This window comes from Triticum dicoccoides, chromosome 5B (assembly GCF_002162155.2).
Source record: "Triticum dicoccoides isolate Atlit2015 ecotype Zavitan chromosome 5B, WEW_v2.0, whole genome shotgun sequence".
NCBI classification, from domain to species: domain Eukaryota; kingdom Viridiplantae; phylum Streptophyta; class Magnoliopsida; order Poales; family Poaceae; genus Triticum; species Triticum dicoccoides.
The window spans coordinates 69,265,263-69,280,839 of NC_041389.1; the positions used below are offsets into that span (position 1 = coordinate 69,265,263).

At 46.8% G+C, this 15,577-nt stretch overlaps 1 protein-coding gene across 1 annotated transcript; it reads right to left on the bottom strand.

The window, feature by feature from the left end:
* Window positions 1-2,859: 2,859 nt before the first annotated feature.
* LOC119307415 lies at window positions 2,860-6,203 on the bottom strand. The gene is made up of 4 exons (XM_037583490.1): window positions 4,856-6,203; window positions 4,618-4,737; window positions 3,476-4,500; window positions 2,860-3,334 (listed from the first exon to the last, which is right to left on the bottom strand). The coding sequence occupies exons 1-4, from the start codon at window positions 5,491-5,493 to the stop codon at window positions 3,162-3,164; spliced, it is 1,956 nt and encodes a 651-aa protein (XP_037439387.1). The 5' UTR covers window positions 5,494-6,203; the 3' UTR covers window positions 2,860-3,161.
* Between the last annotated feature and the right edge of the window lie 9,374 nt (window positions 6,204-15,577).

Here is a 15,577-nt window from a genome sequence, read left to right on the forward strand (position 1 = left end):
AGTGAACATTTCAACCTTGTTCAAAAAACGCAGTGGAGCAGCACTTTGCATTAACAAGAAACCTTACATAGCCTTGACACTATGTAACCCTCTATAAATTTCAGTTTGAAACACACGACTTTTGCATATGCAACAAACGCGGAATTATATTACTAGCAAGAATGACTATCTTGAAGAAGTAATCTTAATGACTTGATGAGGTTGACTCCATGACTACTCTCTAAAAGTGGACCATGTCAGCAAAACCACAGGTTTTCAGGACTATTTTTACCTAACTAGGTGTTGACTGACCCTGCACAGAGGAGGTGGATGCTGCCAACGCACCAATAGGCAGCTCCAGAGTGGGGGGAGGTGCTGCCACTGTTGTTGGTAGTCTCATAGGCAAATGAGTTAGGGGCAGAAAGCTGGTAGCTGCCTCCATTGCAATTGTTAAAGCATGGCAATGGCTGGGGTGCCTGAAATCACAGGCACCCAAGCTTATAGTAAGATGATGGTATCATTGCTGAAATTGGCGAATACTCCCTCCGTCCCGAAAAAGTTGTCCACAACTTAGTTCATGTCAAATTTTACAAAATAATCCTTCCGCTTTTAAATCTAGTGCTAATCCCCCCCTCGCCTCTTCTTCTTCCTCCTTCGACCAAGCAGCCGTCGTAGCCACCGCCGGCGGCCGTCGTAGCCACCCCCGGCAGACACCGTAGAAAGAGCGGACGACCACCTACACCGACGCCCACCTGAGCCGTCGCCCACCTGCGGTTGCTCTGTCGCTGCGAACGTGGGCCGCCCGCACGGAGGCGAGCTGCCCCGCCGCCCAGGTGAGGCTGCTCCTCCAAGGCGACCACCTCGACGGGCGCCTCCTCCTCGTGGCCCTGCTCGCGTACCTGGTCCGGCCCGTGGCCCTGCTCGCCGGTTCCTCATCCGCACGGCAACCCCAGCCGCCGCTGCCGACCCGGTCGCCGCTCCCCTCTTGAAGAATTCAGCAGGCAGCCATGCAGGGCAAGGCGGATCTTCTCCGGCAGCGAGACGACCACGCAGACATGCTGATGCCACTGTCGCCTGCCCTCCACTGCCGATTGCCTCTGCCCTCAACCACCTCGACTGTTGATTGCCTCTGGTGCTGCTGTTGGCTGCAGGTACAGTGCCAATTGCAGTATCAATTTCAGTTTGTCAATGAAGTACTCCATCAGCGTCAATTGTAGTGTTAATTGGAGTATTAAAATTTTGAATTGCAGTGCTGATCTACTGCTGATGTTATCTGAAATTTATAGTGTTCTGTGTCTGTCAATCATACTCCATTCAGTGTCTTGTGTCTGAAATTTACAGATTTCAAACAAACACTATCAAACTTCAAGAAACCTAGACAATATTCATGTCCATAATCATGGAAACCTCTATTCTGCTTTGCCAAATCATGGACAAGATTCAGTTAGCTATGTGTGTGATGACTTGTTGCTGCTAGCTTGAGAAAGTTCAGTTAGCTTCAGAAACTAAATCATGTTGATGTTACTGTTAGCTTGTGAGCAGTGAGAACATAACAAATAACCATGTTGCTGTTACTGTTGCTACCTGAATTCCATGCTTGCATAATTACAGATATCTCAAAACTGATGCAGGTTAAGTGTTAACACAACACTGGCATACACAACATAATTCTAAACATTTATTAATTCTACACAGGAGAAGAAAAGACATGGCACACTAGAGAAAAAAGAAGAAGAAAAGTTGCTATACCCCTTTACTGAACATTACGTAGATCCATCCATTTTCTTTTGGCCACAACAAAAAAATTCAAATAAAAGAGCAATTTGGCCACAACAAGCTCTCCTTTCATCTTTTGTACTCTTGGTCAGATTTAGGAACAGTTTCAGTTAACAAACATGTCGATCCATTTAATTCAAATATCATCTGATACAGTAGAGTACAATGGATCAATTTCCCAAGAGAAAAAATGTTCCAAGCAATCTCTATCATCTGAAACCATTGTACTGTACCACCCAAAACTGACGGAGAGTGGATTCTTCTTCTTCTTCTTCTTCTTCTTCTTCTTAGAATGATGATTGTACCAAAAAGAATAAATCAAATTCAGTTAGATGATCATTGAAACTGACAATGATGATGATCATTGAAAAAGTCAGTGAGAGAATTCAATCTGATGCAGTACTCCACTTTACAAATTGAGTTTGAGTAGTTAATTACAAAAGCAAATCCCCATGGACCTGAGTCTTTATTATCACAAAAGGAGTAATTTCCATCAAATTTGCTTCAGGAGTATTTGGACACAACAACTTACACTTTTAAGTTTCTCTTCTTCAGAATATTGTCTAACTTAGATGGGCTGTAGTCATGTCCAAATTTACATCAAAGTACATATTCAGAGTTAAACTGAATTTACTAAATTCTGATCTTTTAGTTGTCATGAACCAAGAGACAGTACTGTAACAACTAAAACGTTATAAAGCCAATGATTGAACTTGTGGAAGAATTTCAACCACACAAGACTGTGATTCTCACCAATATCGAGGACTAGCCACTGCAATTATATCTTCAATTAAAATAACATCAGCTTTCAGTTTTTAGTTTACCAAATTCAGTTAAAATGACAACAATTTTCAGTTTTGGACACATTTTGTTTCTGTAAAATGGGAGAAACAAATTTGATCCTACAGCAAAAAGAACTGAACTGAACATACTGAACTTGCACTAAAAGATCAATAAAGAAAATAATCAATAAAGACTGCCAACAATAGATAGAGAAAATAAAAAAGTTCTCCAGGCATAAATAATAAAAACTACTCCAACAAATAATAGTTATTCCACAGCTAGCTCAACCTTATGAGCAAAATTAAGCACTAGTACCGTTTCCTTGTCAAGCCTTAATACTTGGCTACAGGTAGCAAATGTTTGGGATCATTAATTTAACCAAGGTCACCAGCCATTACATACAGGCCCTCTAGTCTAGATAAATATAAGTTTCACCACAACCAAAATACAACTAATAGTCTAGATAAATATAAGTTATACATCACCAAAATATACAACTAGTTGCAGCTTCCAAAAGATGCCATGCAAGCAAGGTTAGAGGTTACAGACATTGCATGCTGGGAACATATAAGTAATAATAGGGTAACTCATGCATGCATGCATCCATCACAAACAAGATGGAGCTAGAGCGCAAAGCAGCATCTGGCATCAACGGCTTCCTCGTGATGTATGAACCGCGTGACACAGTCCACGGGGGTAACTCGCACTGGTTCCCTTTTCTTGCTGCTGGTTGTTGCTTTAGTCTTAACCTGGACAATGGTGATCTGTACATCATGCTTGGGCGGACGATATCCACCTAGCAACATATATGTACGTACACATATGTTAGTACAGCAACACTATAGATATCTTCCATGAACTGACTAATCACAAAAACCATGCAATGCATGCACAAATGACATCAGAGATCGAGAGACAGAGAGTTATATATACTCACTTTGCAGTTGCACCACGTAAAACAAAATAGCACCAGAGTCCACATCTTTGCCAGCATAATCCAAGCACATGTCCTCACCCACACAATCATCCACAAGCCATGAGAATGGCAAAAGGATGGGCTCGCTGAGATACACAGAATGATCTTTATCAAGCAGCTGATAAGCAGCAAGCCCTCCATCTCTGCATGTGTAGATAAAGCCATCGACAGACACACATCTACCATTTAAATGGCACTTTGTAGGGCAAGTTCTTGACAGGTCCTCTGCGAATGCTGCCCAAGGCATGACAACACGCCATTGCTTGGCACCCAGGTCAAACAAAAGACAGGAACCTGTGAGAGCATCACAGACTATAAAGGAATCGTCATTCACTGCTACATATCCAGATATCATAACCTTCCTGTGGAGAACATGCGACTGATCTGTCTTGCAACGCAGCCACGTGGTGGATCCATAACTGAACCTTGTCTGATGGAAAACTTTCAGAGTATCAGTAAGGGCAATAGTCTCTCCACCAACTGTGTTAAACAAAACAAAAGTATCAGCACTTGGCAGCCACCGTACAGATAGACGATCCATAGCCATCGTACGGTCCTTGTTCAGACTAAACTCAAGCATGCCATCTCTATTCCTCGAAACAGCGTGTATTTTTGAGCCACTGTGAAGGAAAAAGTGCCAATAGTCACCATCACCAACATATGCTGCAACATAACACGACGGTTGGAGAGGCTTGCCGTCGTCTCCTCCTTGCAACGGTGAAGTCTCATCCATAACGCCTGTATGGTAGATGACTAGTTCTGACCCAGCTTGGCAGATGATAAACAGATCTTTATTGATACTTGTTGTAGCAACCAGACGCCTTTCAAAAGGGACTCGGTGTTGCATTGAAGGACGGCCAACCAGCGTGCGGTGAGGCATTGCCGGCAAGGGCTGCTGTGACGGGAGAGAGCAGTCACGGGCAACGTGACCTTTGGTGCCGCAGGAAAAGCAAAAGCTTGGACAGTCTTTCATTTCGAGAAACCGTCTGCAGCAAGAACCAAATTAAACATGTCATCACTCCACTCACCAAGAGAAACTCACTAAGAAAGATGTAATAAGCTAGGTTAAACATGAATCTAAATTAATTCAGATCAAGCAAGACCTGCAACAATCAAGCATCTTGGAGGGTTGGTCGACGTGTTGCTGGGAACAGCTGGTTAGATCCTTCTCATGCCCTTCTTGGTGTTGCAGCAGCACCGGACAATCCTTGTCCTCGTACTCCCTAATTGATCCATGATTAGTTGACAGTAGACAACAAATATGTAAACAAGGCGACCAAATAAATAAATGGTCAAATAATCTGTGCGTGGAAAAAGTAAACTAGCTAGTTTGCTGCTTACTGTAGAAAGCAGAATTCCTGGTTCTCTCGATTGCGCTCCATGTCTACCCGGCGGAAAGAGGAATGCAGCACCTCTATTCCCCCCTGAGCTGGATCTTGGAGGTTGAAGGTGGTGACAATGGCATGTAGGTTGTCACACCGGCAATCTTCTAATTGTTGACGTGGTGCCAGGCTGATCCAGACGGAGCACATGAGTCGACCGTCGAGACGAGTGAGGAAGCCACACCCATGACATGAACTGTAAGGACATACAGAGTCGATGGTGATGGGCGGATCTAGCCTGAGCCTCCCCCTCCCCTGATCATCACCCTGATCCTGGTGTATGTAGCTGAGCTTGTAGGCATAGATGGTGTTCCCACGGAGCATGTAGATGGCATTGTCTTGCTCCATGTAGACGCCGCGGCCGACGATAGGGATGTAGTCTCGCGGCGGCCTTGTTTCGTCGGTGAGCACCGGGGTCCAGTCGCGGGAGCCGGAGCAAGGGGCAAAGGTGAAGAAGCCGCGGTCTTGCTTCAAGGAGACCGCTTCAAGGAGACGAGGATGATGGGGCCGGGGAGCACGGCGTAGCCCTGGAGGAACCCGCCGCCCAACCACCGGTACTTGTCCTTGTCGTGTTTGTGTTGGCCGACCTGCTCCCATTGGCCCACGCCCCCGCCCTCGGGGAGCGGATGCAGGGGTCGCATGAGGAGGCTCAACTTGACGCCATATTCTACTATGGGGCACAGGGCAAAGATGTGGCCAGCGGCGGAGATGGGCATGCAGTTACGACTCCTCCCTGCTTGAATCTCCGGCGGGAAAGGAAGATGCTCCGGAGATGTGTCTGTCTGGGGCTGCTGCAGAGATAGGTGCAGGGCATGGGGTTGCTTGCCGGCACCGTCGTCCTCCTGGCGCAGGACGCAGAGCGAGCGGCCGTCGGGAGCCAGGGCGGCGCTGGCGTCGAACCTGCGACCAGTCCGCGTCTTGATGTCGTGGAAAGCCTCGAGCGCGTCGTCGCTCCGGCCGAGGATCCGCCCGGACCGCGCCACGCGGAGGCGTTTGAGCCGTAGGACGACGCCGTCCTTCAGGCCGACGAGCAGCGACCAGCCGGGGCGGTCGGCGCCGGCGCCGGCGCCGGCGAGGGTGGAAGAGTAGTCCGTCTCGGGGGCCACGCGGGGGATCCGGGGGGAGCAGAGACTACGCCAGCGGCACTCGCAATTGCGCAAACGGCACTCGGACTCACGCGCCAGCTTCCACTCCTCCGCCATCTCCGTCTCCGCCGCCATCATCGACCGCAAGCCCTCCCCCTCCGCCTCCATCATCCTCCTAGCTAGGGTTAGGGTTAGGGATTTGCTCTTGCTGGGGTTCACTCGGGACTCGCGAGATCCGACTGGCTTTCAACGAGGGAAGTTGGGCTATGAGGGAGGACTAAACCTCATGGGCCGTTCATTTTGGGGCAGTCTTTTGTTACAACATTTTTGGGCCCAACTTTTGTTACACCCATTGCTGCAAACTTTGTTGTCTCCATTCTTCTTCTTTTTTTAACATAGTACAGACGCAAACGCTCATATATACGTGCATACACTCACCCCTATAAACATACACACGCACACTCTATCCCTATGAGGGTCTCCAAGAGACTAGCCGACATGTGACTCGTAGTCGACGGGAACGTCTCCTCCCAGTGAACGCGTATCGTCGGAAATCCTAAAATAAATTCAAGATAAATAGAAGCATCAGGATTTGAACCCTGATGGGTTGGAGATACCACTGTCCTTCTAACCATCCAATCACAGGTTGGTTCGCTTTGTTGTCTTCATTCTTGATTTGTGTGGAAATAAGGGGCCATTTGCGGTGCATTTGCACATGTGGACGTCATGAGATCATGGTTAATACTAGCACATCCGTCTGTTGGCTATAAGTCAGTGCCACGTCATTTTTAAAGCCTCTACATACAGTGGTTTGGCTGTTAGACTGATTCTAATAAAGACTAGGACAATTAATATTTGCATGTGTACATCCTTTTATCTTTTAAGTAACTAATGGTATGAGACTCTACGTGGTTAGGCAACAAGTTTAGGTGCAACTATTCAATTGCAAATCCTTTCTTGAATGATCTTGCAAGATAAGAGAAGATGGGTATGATATATTTTCTTGACCCGGTGAAATTCTTTCCATTCAACCAAACTCCATTTCACTCTCTTGATTTCTTGTTTGCCCAAGGAGGAGCAAATCTTAAGCTTGGGGAGTTGATGGCTCAAGAATTTGCGTTGTTTTTCATAGTGGTTTCTATCTGGTTTCATTGGATTTTTGTGGTTCATCAGATATTTCTAACACTAATCCAACAAAAGAGAGGAATAATAATGTCATTAGTGCTTTTGACCGTCCGTTGCTAATTTTACATAAAAATCCCTGTTGTTTTAGGTATTCAACACGCAGTCCTCATAATAAGTCAACCCGAACCGGCACGGCCGAGAGAAAAGCAAGAAAAACAACCTCCCGCGTAACCCTGCCTCCCATTCCCATCTCCACCTCCTGCCACGCCTCGCCCCGCCTCACCATGCTCCATCGTGCGTCGCCACTGCCCACCCCGTCGGCGCGCCTACCCCTACACGATCGGCTACACGCAGTTGAGCCCACCTTCCGGATCAGGTCAATGTGGTGGCCAGAGCGGTTGGGGGTGCTACTTGTAATCTTCGTTGGTTTTTCGAAGAGGAGAGGATGATGCAGCACAGTAGAGTAAGTATTTCCCTTGGTTGTGAAACCAAGATTATCAATCTAGTAGGAGAACCAAGCAACACTATGTAAACAACACCTACATACAAAACACTAACCCTCACACCCAACGCAAATAAAAAAAGATAAAAATATGCAGCAATTTTTTTTGGTATTTTTGAGTATAAAACCAAGCAATAGATCTTACGATAAAAGTAGACCCCGGAGGCCATAGTGTTCACTAGTGGCTTCTCTCATAAAAAATAGCATACGTGAAGGAAATATGCCCTAGAGGCAATAATAAAGTTGTTATTTATATTTGCTTATATCATGATAAATGTTTATTATTCATGCTAGAATTGTATTAACCGAAAACTTGATACATGTGTGGATACATAGACAAACAGAGTGTCACTAGTATGCCTCTACTTGACTAGCTCGTTGAATCAAAGATAGTTAAGTTTCCTAACCATAGACATGAGTTGTCATTTGATTAACGGGATCACATCATTAGAGAATGATGTGATTGACTTGACCCATTCCGTTAGCTTAGCACTTGATCGTTTAGTATATTGCTATTGCTTTCTTCATGACTTATACATGTTTCTATGACTATGAGATTATGCAACTCCCGGATATCGGAGGAACACTTTTGTGTGCTACCAAACGTCACAACATAACTGGGTGATTATAAAGGTGCTCTACAGGTGTCTCCGATGGTACTTATTGAGTTGGCATAGATCGAGATTAGGATTTGTCACTCCGATTGTCGGAGAGGTATCTCTGGGCCCTCTCGGTAATGCACATCACTATAAGCCTTGCAAGCAATGTGACTAATGAGTTAGTTGCGGGATGATGCATTACGGAATGAGTAAAGAGACTTGTCGGTAACGAGATTGAACTAGGTATTGAGATACCGATGATCGAATCTCGGGCAAGTAACATACCGATGACAAAGGGAACAACGTATACTGTTATATTATGCGGTTTGACCAACATAACGATGACAAAGGGAACAAAGGGAGCCAATATGAACATCCAGGTTCCGCTATTGGTTATTGATCGGAGACGTGTCTCGGTCATGTCTACATAGTTCTCGAACCCATAGGGTCCGCACGCTTAACGTTCAGTGACGATCAATATTATGAGTTTATGTGTTTTGATGTACCGAAGATATTTTAGAGTCCCAGATGTGATCACGAGCATGACGAGGAGTCTCAAAATGGTCAAGACATAAAGATTGATATATTGGATGACTATATTCGGACACCGGATGAGTTCCGGGGGTCACCGGATATTTATCGGAGTGCCGGGGGGTTATCGGAACCCCCGGGGGATCTAATGGGCCAACATGGGCCTTGTGGGGAGAGAGAGGAGAGGGCCTAGGGCTGGCCGCGCCCCCCCCCTTGGGAGTCCGAATTGGACAAGGAGGGGGTGGCGGCGCCCCCTCTTTCCTACCTCTCTCCCTCTCCTTCCTTCCCTCTTCCTCCCTCCTAGTGGAACTAGGAAAGGGGGAGTCCTACTCCCACTAGGAGGAGGACTCCTCCCACTCCTTTTGCGCGCCCCAAGGCTGGCCGGCCTCCCCCTTGCTCCTTTATATACGGGGGCAGGGGGCACCCTAGGACACACAAGTTAATTGTTCCAAGCCGTGTGCGGTGCCCCCCTCTACCATAATCCACCTCAGTCATATCGTCGTAGTGCTTGGGCGAAGCCCTGCGCCGGTAACTTCATCATCACTGTCATCACGCTGTCGTGTTGACGGAACTCTCCCTCGACACTCTGCTGGATCGTGAGTTCGTGGGACGTCGCCGAGCTGAACGTGTGCAGATCGCGGAGGTGCCGTATGTTCGGTACTAGGATCGATCGGGCCGTGAAGACGTACGACTACATCAACTGCGTTGTCATAACGCTTCCGCTTACGGTCTACGAGGGTACGTAGACAACACTCTCCCCTCTCGTTGCTATGCATCACCATGATCTTGCGTCTGCGTAGGAAATTTTTTGAAATTACTACGTTCCCCAACAATACGATGGGTAGACAAATTACTGTTGGGCAATTGACAGAAGAGCAAATAATTATGACGATATCCAAGGCAATGATCATGTATATAGGCATCACCTCCAAAACAAGTAGACCTAAACGATTCTGCATCTACTACTATTACTTCACACATCAACCGCTATTCGGCATATATCTAGTGTATTAAGTCCGAAAAGAACGAAGTAATGCTTGAAGAATGATTACATGATGTAGTTAAGACAAACGCTAATAAGAATTCATCCCAACTTTTTATCCTTAATGTTGAAAATATGCCCTAGAGGCAATAATAAAGTGGTTATTATTATATTTCCTTGTTCATGATAATCGTTTATTATCCATGCTATAATTGTATTGATTGGAAACTCAAATACATGTGTGGGTACATAGACAACAACATGTCCCTAATGAGGCTCTACCGGACTGGCTCGTTGATCAAAGATGGCTATGGTATGCTAGTCATAGACATGAGTTGTCATTTGATGATGGAATCACATCACTAGAAGAATGATGTGATGGACAAGACCCAAACTATGAACATAGCATATGATCGTGTCAAGTTTATTGCTATCGTTTTCCGCATGTCAAGTATATTTTCCTATGACCATGAGATCATGCAACTCACTGACACCAGAGGAGTACCTTGTGTGTACCAAACGTCACAACATAATTGGGTGACTATAAAGGTGCTCTACAGGTATCTCTGAGGGTGTCTGTTGAGTTGGCATGGATCAAGACTAGGATTTGTCACTCCGTATGACAGAGAGGTATCTCAGGGCCCACTCGGTAATACAGTATGACAATGAGCTTGCAAGCAATGTGACTAATGAGTTAGCCACGAGATCTTGTATTACGGAACAAGTAAAGAGACTTGTTGGTAACGAGATCAAATCTCGGGTAAGTAACATACCCATAGACAAAGGGAACTACATACGGGATTAGCTGAATCCTTGACATCAAGGTTCGACCGATAAGATCTTCATAGAATATGTGGGAACCAATATGGGCATCTAGGTCCCGCTATTGGTTATTGACCATAGAGGTGTCTCGGACATGTCTGCATAGTTCTCGAACCCACGGGGTATACACACTTAACGTTTGGTGATAATATAAGTATAGTTGAGTCATTATGGTGGTTACTGAAGGTTGTTCGGAGTCTCGGATGATATCCCGGATGTGACGAGGAACTCCGGAATGGTCTAGAGGTGAAGATCGATATATTGGACGAAGGGTATTGGAGTCTGAAATTGTTCTGGGGGTACCGGGTGATGACCAGCATCACCGAAAGGGGTTTCGGGGGCCCCGACAAGTGTTGGGAGCCCCCATGGCCAAGGGGAGGGAGCAAACCAGCCCATTAAGGGGCTGAGCGCCCCCTCACCCCATCTCACATAACCAGGAGGGCTGGGGCGTTCCCCTAGGGCTTCCCACCTCCCCGCTTGGGGGCAAGTCACCCTAGGGGAGATCCCATCTGCCCTGGCCGCCCCGCCCCCTAGAAGAAACCCTAGGGGCGCCACCCCCTCCTCCCTTCCCCTATATATAGAGAGGTATAGAGAGAGGGCAGCCGCCCCCGAAGAGCACATCTCCATGCAACGGCGCTGCCTCTCCTCTCCCTCGCATCCCTCTTCCTCTCCGTAGTGCTTAGCGAAGCTCTGCTGAGATTCCGCCACCACCACCGCCTCCATGCTGTCGTGCTACCGGAGGAGTCGAGCTACTACTTCACCATCGCTTGCTGGATCAAGGAGGTGAAGGCATCATCAAGCCATACGTGTGTTGAACGCGGAGGTGCCGTCCGTTCGGCACTTGGATCGGGAGTTCGCGGGACGGATCGTGATTGGATCGCGAAGACATTCGACTAAATCAACCGCGTTTCTTAATGCTTTCACTTAGAGATCTATAAGGATATGTAGACGCAATCTCCCCTCTCGTAGATGGTCATCTTGTAGATTGATCTTGGTGAGTGTAGGAAATTTTTTGTTTCCCATGCAACGTTTCCCAACAGTGGCATCATGAGCTAGGTCTATGCGTAGATGACATCACGAGTAGAACACAAAGGAGTTTGTGGGAGTTTATATTAAGATTGCTTCCTTCCTTGGTCTTTTCTTGATTCGGCAGTATTGTGGGATGAAGCGGCCCGGGCCAACTTTACATGTCCACATACATGACACCGGTTCCACCGACAGACATGTGACTTTGTTGCATAAAGATGGCTGGCGGATTTCTGTCTCTCCCACCTTAGTTGAATCAGATTCGACAAAGGTGGTCCTTGCAGGAGGTTAAATAGCAACTTGCATATCACCGTTGTGGCTTTGCATAGGTAAGAATTGTTCTTGCTAGATACCCATAGCAGCCACGTAAAACATGCAACAACAATTAGAGGACGTCTAACTTGTTTTTGCAGGGTATGTTGTGATATGATATGGCCAAAGACATGATGAGATATATTTGATGTATGACATGATCATGTTTGTAATAATTTATATCGACTTGCATGTCAATGCATACGGCAACTGGCAGGAGCCATAGGGTTGTCTTTAATTATTGTATGGCCTGCGTGTCAATCATTAAGAGCTATGTAATGCTTTACTTTATCGCTAAGCGGTAGCAATAGTAGTAGAAGCATGGTTGGCATGGCAACCCCGATGGCGGCATGATGATGGAGATCATGGTGTCATGCCGGTGACGATGGAGATCATACCGGTGCTTTGGAGATGGAGATCAAAAGCACAAGTTGATGGACATATCATTCACTTATGATTTGCATGTGATTTTAATCCTTTTATGCATCTTATTTTGCTTAGGACGACGGTAGAATTATAAGGTGATCCCTCACTAAAATTTCAAGATAAAATTGTGTTCTCGCCAAGTGTGCACCGTTGCGAATGTTCGTCGTTTCGAAGCACCACGTGATGATCGGGTGTGATAGACTCTACGTTCGCATACAATGGGTGCAAGCCAGTTTTGCAGATGCGGAACACTTGGGTTAAACTTGACGAGCCTAGCATGTGCAGACATGGCCTCGGAACACAAGAGACCGAATGGTCGAACACAAGTCATATAGTAGATATGATCAACATGGAGATGTTCACCATTGAAACCACCTCATCTCACGTGATGACCGGACTTGCGTTGGTGAATTTGGATCGTGTTACACTCGGACAACCGGAGGGATGTTGATTTGAGTGGGAGTTCTTATGTAATATGATTAATTAAACTCATTTATCATGAACAATAGTCTAGGTTATCTTTGCAAACTTATGTTGTAGATCAATGGCTCGCGCAGTAGCTCCCCTGAATTTTAATGCGTTCCTAGAGAAAGCTAAGCTGGAAGATGATGGAAGTAACTTTATGGGCTGGGCTCATAATCTGAGGATTATCCCCACGGCTTCCCGTAAGTCTTATGTCCTTGATGCACCGCTTGGTGCGCCACCCCCTCCAGCGATTGTGGACGTTGTGAACGCCTGGCAGTCGCATATTGATGACTACTCAATAGTTCAGTGCGCCATGCTGTATGGCTTAGAGCCAGGACTTCAAAGGCTTTTTGAACGTCATGAAGCATATGAGATGTCCAGGAGTTGACGTTTATATTTGAGAAGAATGCCCGGATCGAGAGGTATGAGACCTCTGATAAGTTCTATGCCTGCAAGATGGAGGACAACGGGTCTGTTAGTGAGCACATACTCAGAATGTCTGGGTACTACAACCGTCTGGCTGAGTTGGGAACTGAGCTCCCACCAGAGGTTGTCACTGACAGAGTTCTTCAATCACTACCACCTAGCTACAAGAGCTTTGTGTTGAACTATAACATGCAATGGATGAACAAGTCATTCTCCGAGCTACTCACGATGCTGAAAGTCGCTGAGTCAGACATCCAGAAGGAGCATCAAGTGTTGACGGTGAATAAAACCACTAGTTTCAAGAAGGGAAAGGGAAATAAGGGAAACTTCAAGAAGGGTGGCAAAGCAGTTGCTCCTCCCGTGAAGAAACCCAAGGCTGGACCCAAGCCGGAAACTGAGTGCTTCTATTGCAAGGGAACTGGCCACTGGAAGCAGAACTGCCCCAAGTATCTGGCCGGCAAGAAGGGGGCCAACGTCAACAAAGGTATATATGATATACATGTTATTGATGTGTACCTTACCAACTCTCATTGTAGTGCCTGGGTATTTGATACCGGTTCGGTTGCTCACATTTGCAACTCAAAGCAGGAACTACGGAATAGAAGGAGGTTGGCAAAGGATGAAGTGATGATGCACGTGGGAAATGGTTCCAAGGTTGATATGATCGCCGTCAGCACGCTCGCTCTTCGATTACCATCGGGATTAGTGATGAACCTGAATAATTGATATTTAGTGCCTGCATGAACATTATATCTGGATCTTGTTTAATGCGAGACGGTTACTCATTTAAATCAGAGAATAATGGTTGTTCTATTTATATGGGTAATATCTTTTATGGTCATGCACCCATTGTGAGGGGTTTATACTTATTAAATCTCGATAGTGATGATACACATGTTCATAACATTGATGCCAAAAGATGTAGAGTTGATAATGATAGTACCACTTTCTTGTGGCACTGCCACTTAGGTCATATTGGTGTAAAGCGCATGAAGAAACTCCATGCTGATGGCTTTTGGAGTCACTTGATTTTGAATCACTTGACAAATGCGAACCATGCCTCATGGGCAAGATGACTAAGACCCCGTTTTTCAGAACAATGGAACAGGCAAATTACTTGTTGGAAATCATACATACTGATGTGTGCAGTCCGGTGAGCGTTGACGGGCGCGATGGATATCGTTACTTTCTCATCTTCACCGATGACTTGAGTAGATACGAGTATATTTACTTGATGAAGCATAAGTCTGAAACGTTTGAAAATTTCAAGCAATTTCTGTTGGGGATATTACCACTAGGCGTGAACCGGCCTACTTGGGCCGGGTTAACTTCATTAGTGGTATAAGCAGATGAAGGCCCAAGGCCTATAGTCGGTTTAGAACCTGTAGCCGTAAACTGGCCTGATCTATAACTTGTATTGTAAGTTAGGAATAGAGAGGTACCAACCGGGATACGAGTATGAACCGGTTGGGACTCTATGGACCGACGGGCGTCACCCGTGTATATAAGGGGACGACCCGACGGCGGTTCAGGACAGACAACCACAACTCGAGCCTAGGCGAAGCTTGTTTGCTCCCTAGCCATCGAGACCACATCAATTCCATCACAACTAGACGTAGGCTTTTACCTTCATCGGAGGGGCCGAACTAGTATAAACCCTCGTGTCTTTGTGTCCGCTTTAACCCCTTCAAGTAAACCCGTAGCGATGGCTCCACGACTAAGTCCTTTCACTAGGACATCTGCCGTGACAAATCCACGACAGTTGGCGCCCACCGTGGGGCTATCGCACGATGGTTTGACGATCTTGGAGGGCAAGCTCAAAGGACTCGAAGGCTATGCTGTGGGCCAGATGACCAAGAGTCGTCGTGGCAAGATCTACATCGACGACGCAGGATGGGGTCCCGAGGCCGATTCGATTGAGTACGGGTACTGGGTCCCTTTTGGTGGCATACACGTTTTCATCGGCAAGATCGGTGAGCCTGGGCCTGAGCCGGACATCTGCACCGACCTCGTCGAGACGGCTCAGCGTGCGAGATCTACCCAGGCTAAACCGGCCGTGAAGCGTGCCTTCGTTGGAGTCATCCACGGAGGAGAGCGTGAGGACGAGTCAGAACACGGTAGCGAGACCGTCGTCTATTCCGGCGACGAGTCCTCGACCGGAGAGAACGAATCACTATACCAGTTGCAAGACGACCAGGTTAGGGGCTGTTCCGATGGCGACAGTATTCCGGAACCCCCAGGCCAGGTCAACCGGGTTGGAATATTCATGGTCGGCACACAGGCGGCGAATCACTCTTCGACCGCCGCAGCGATGCTCTCCGGATCAGCAGCGGCAGCGGCAGCAGGGGCAGGAGGCCTTGTGCGCCCGCCGGTTCAAGTT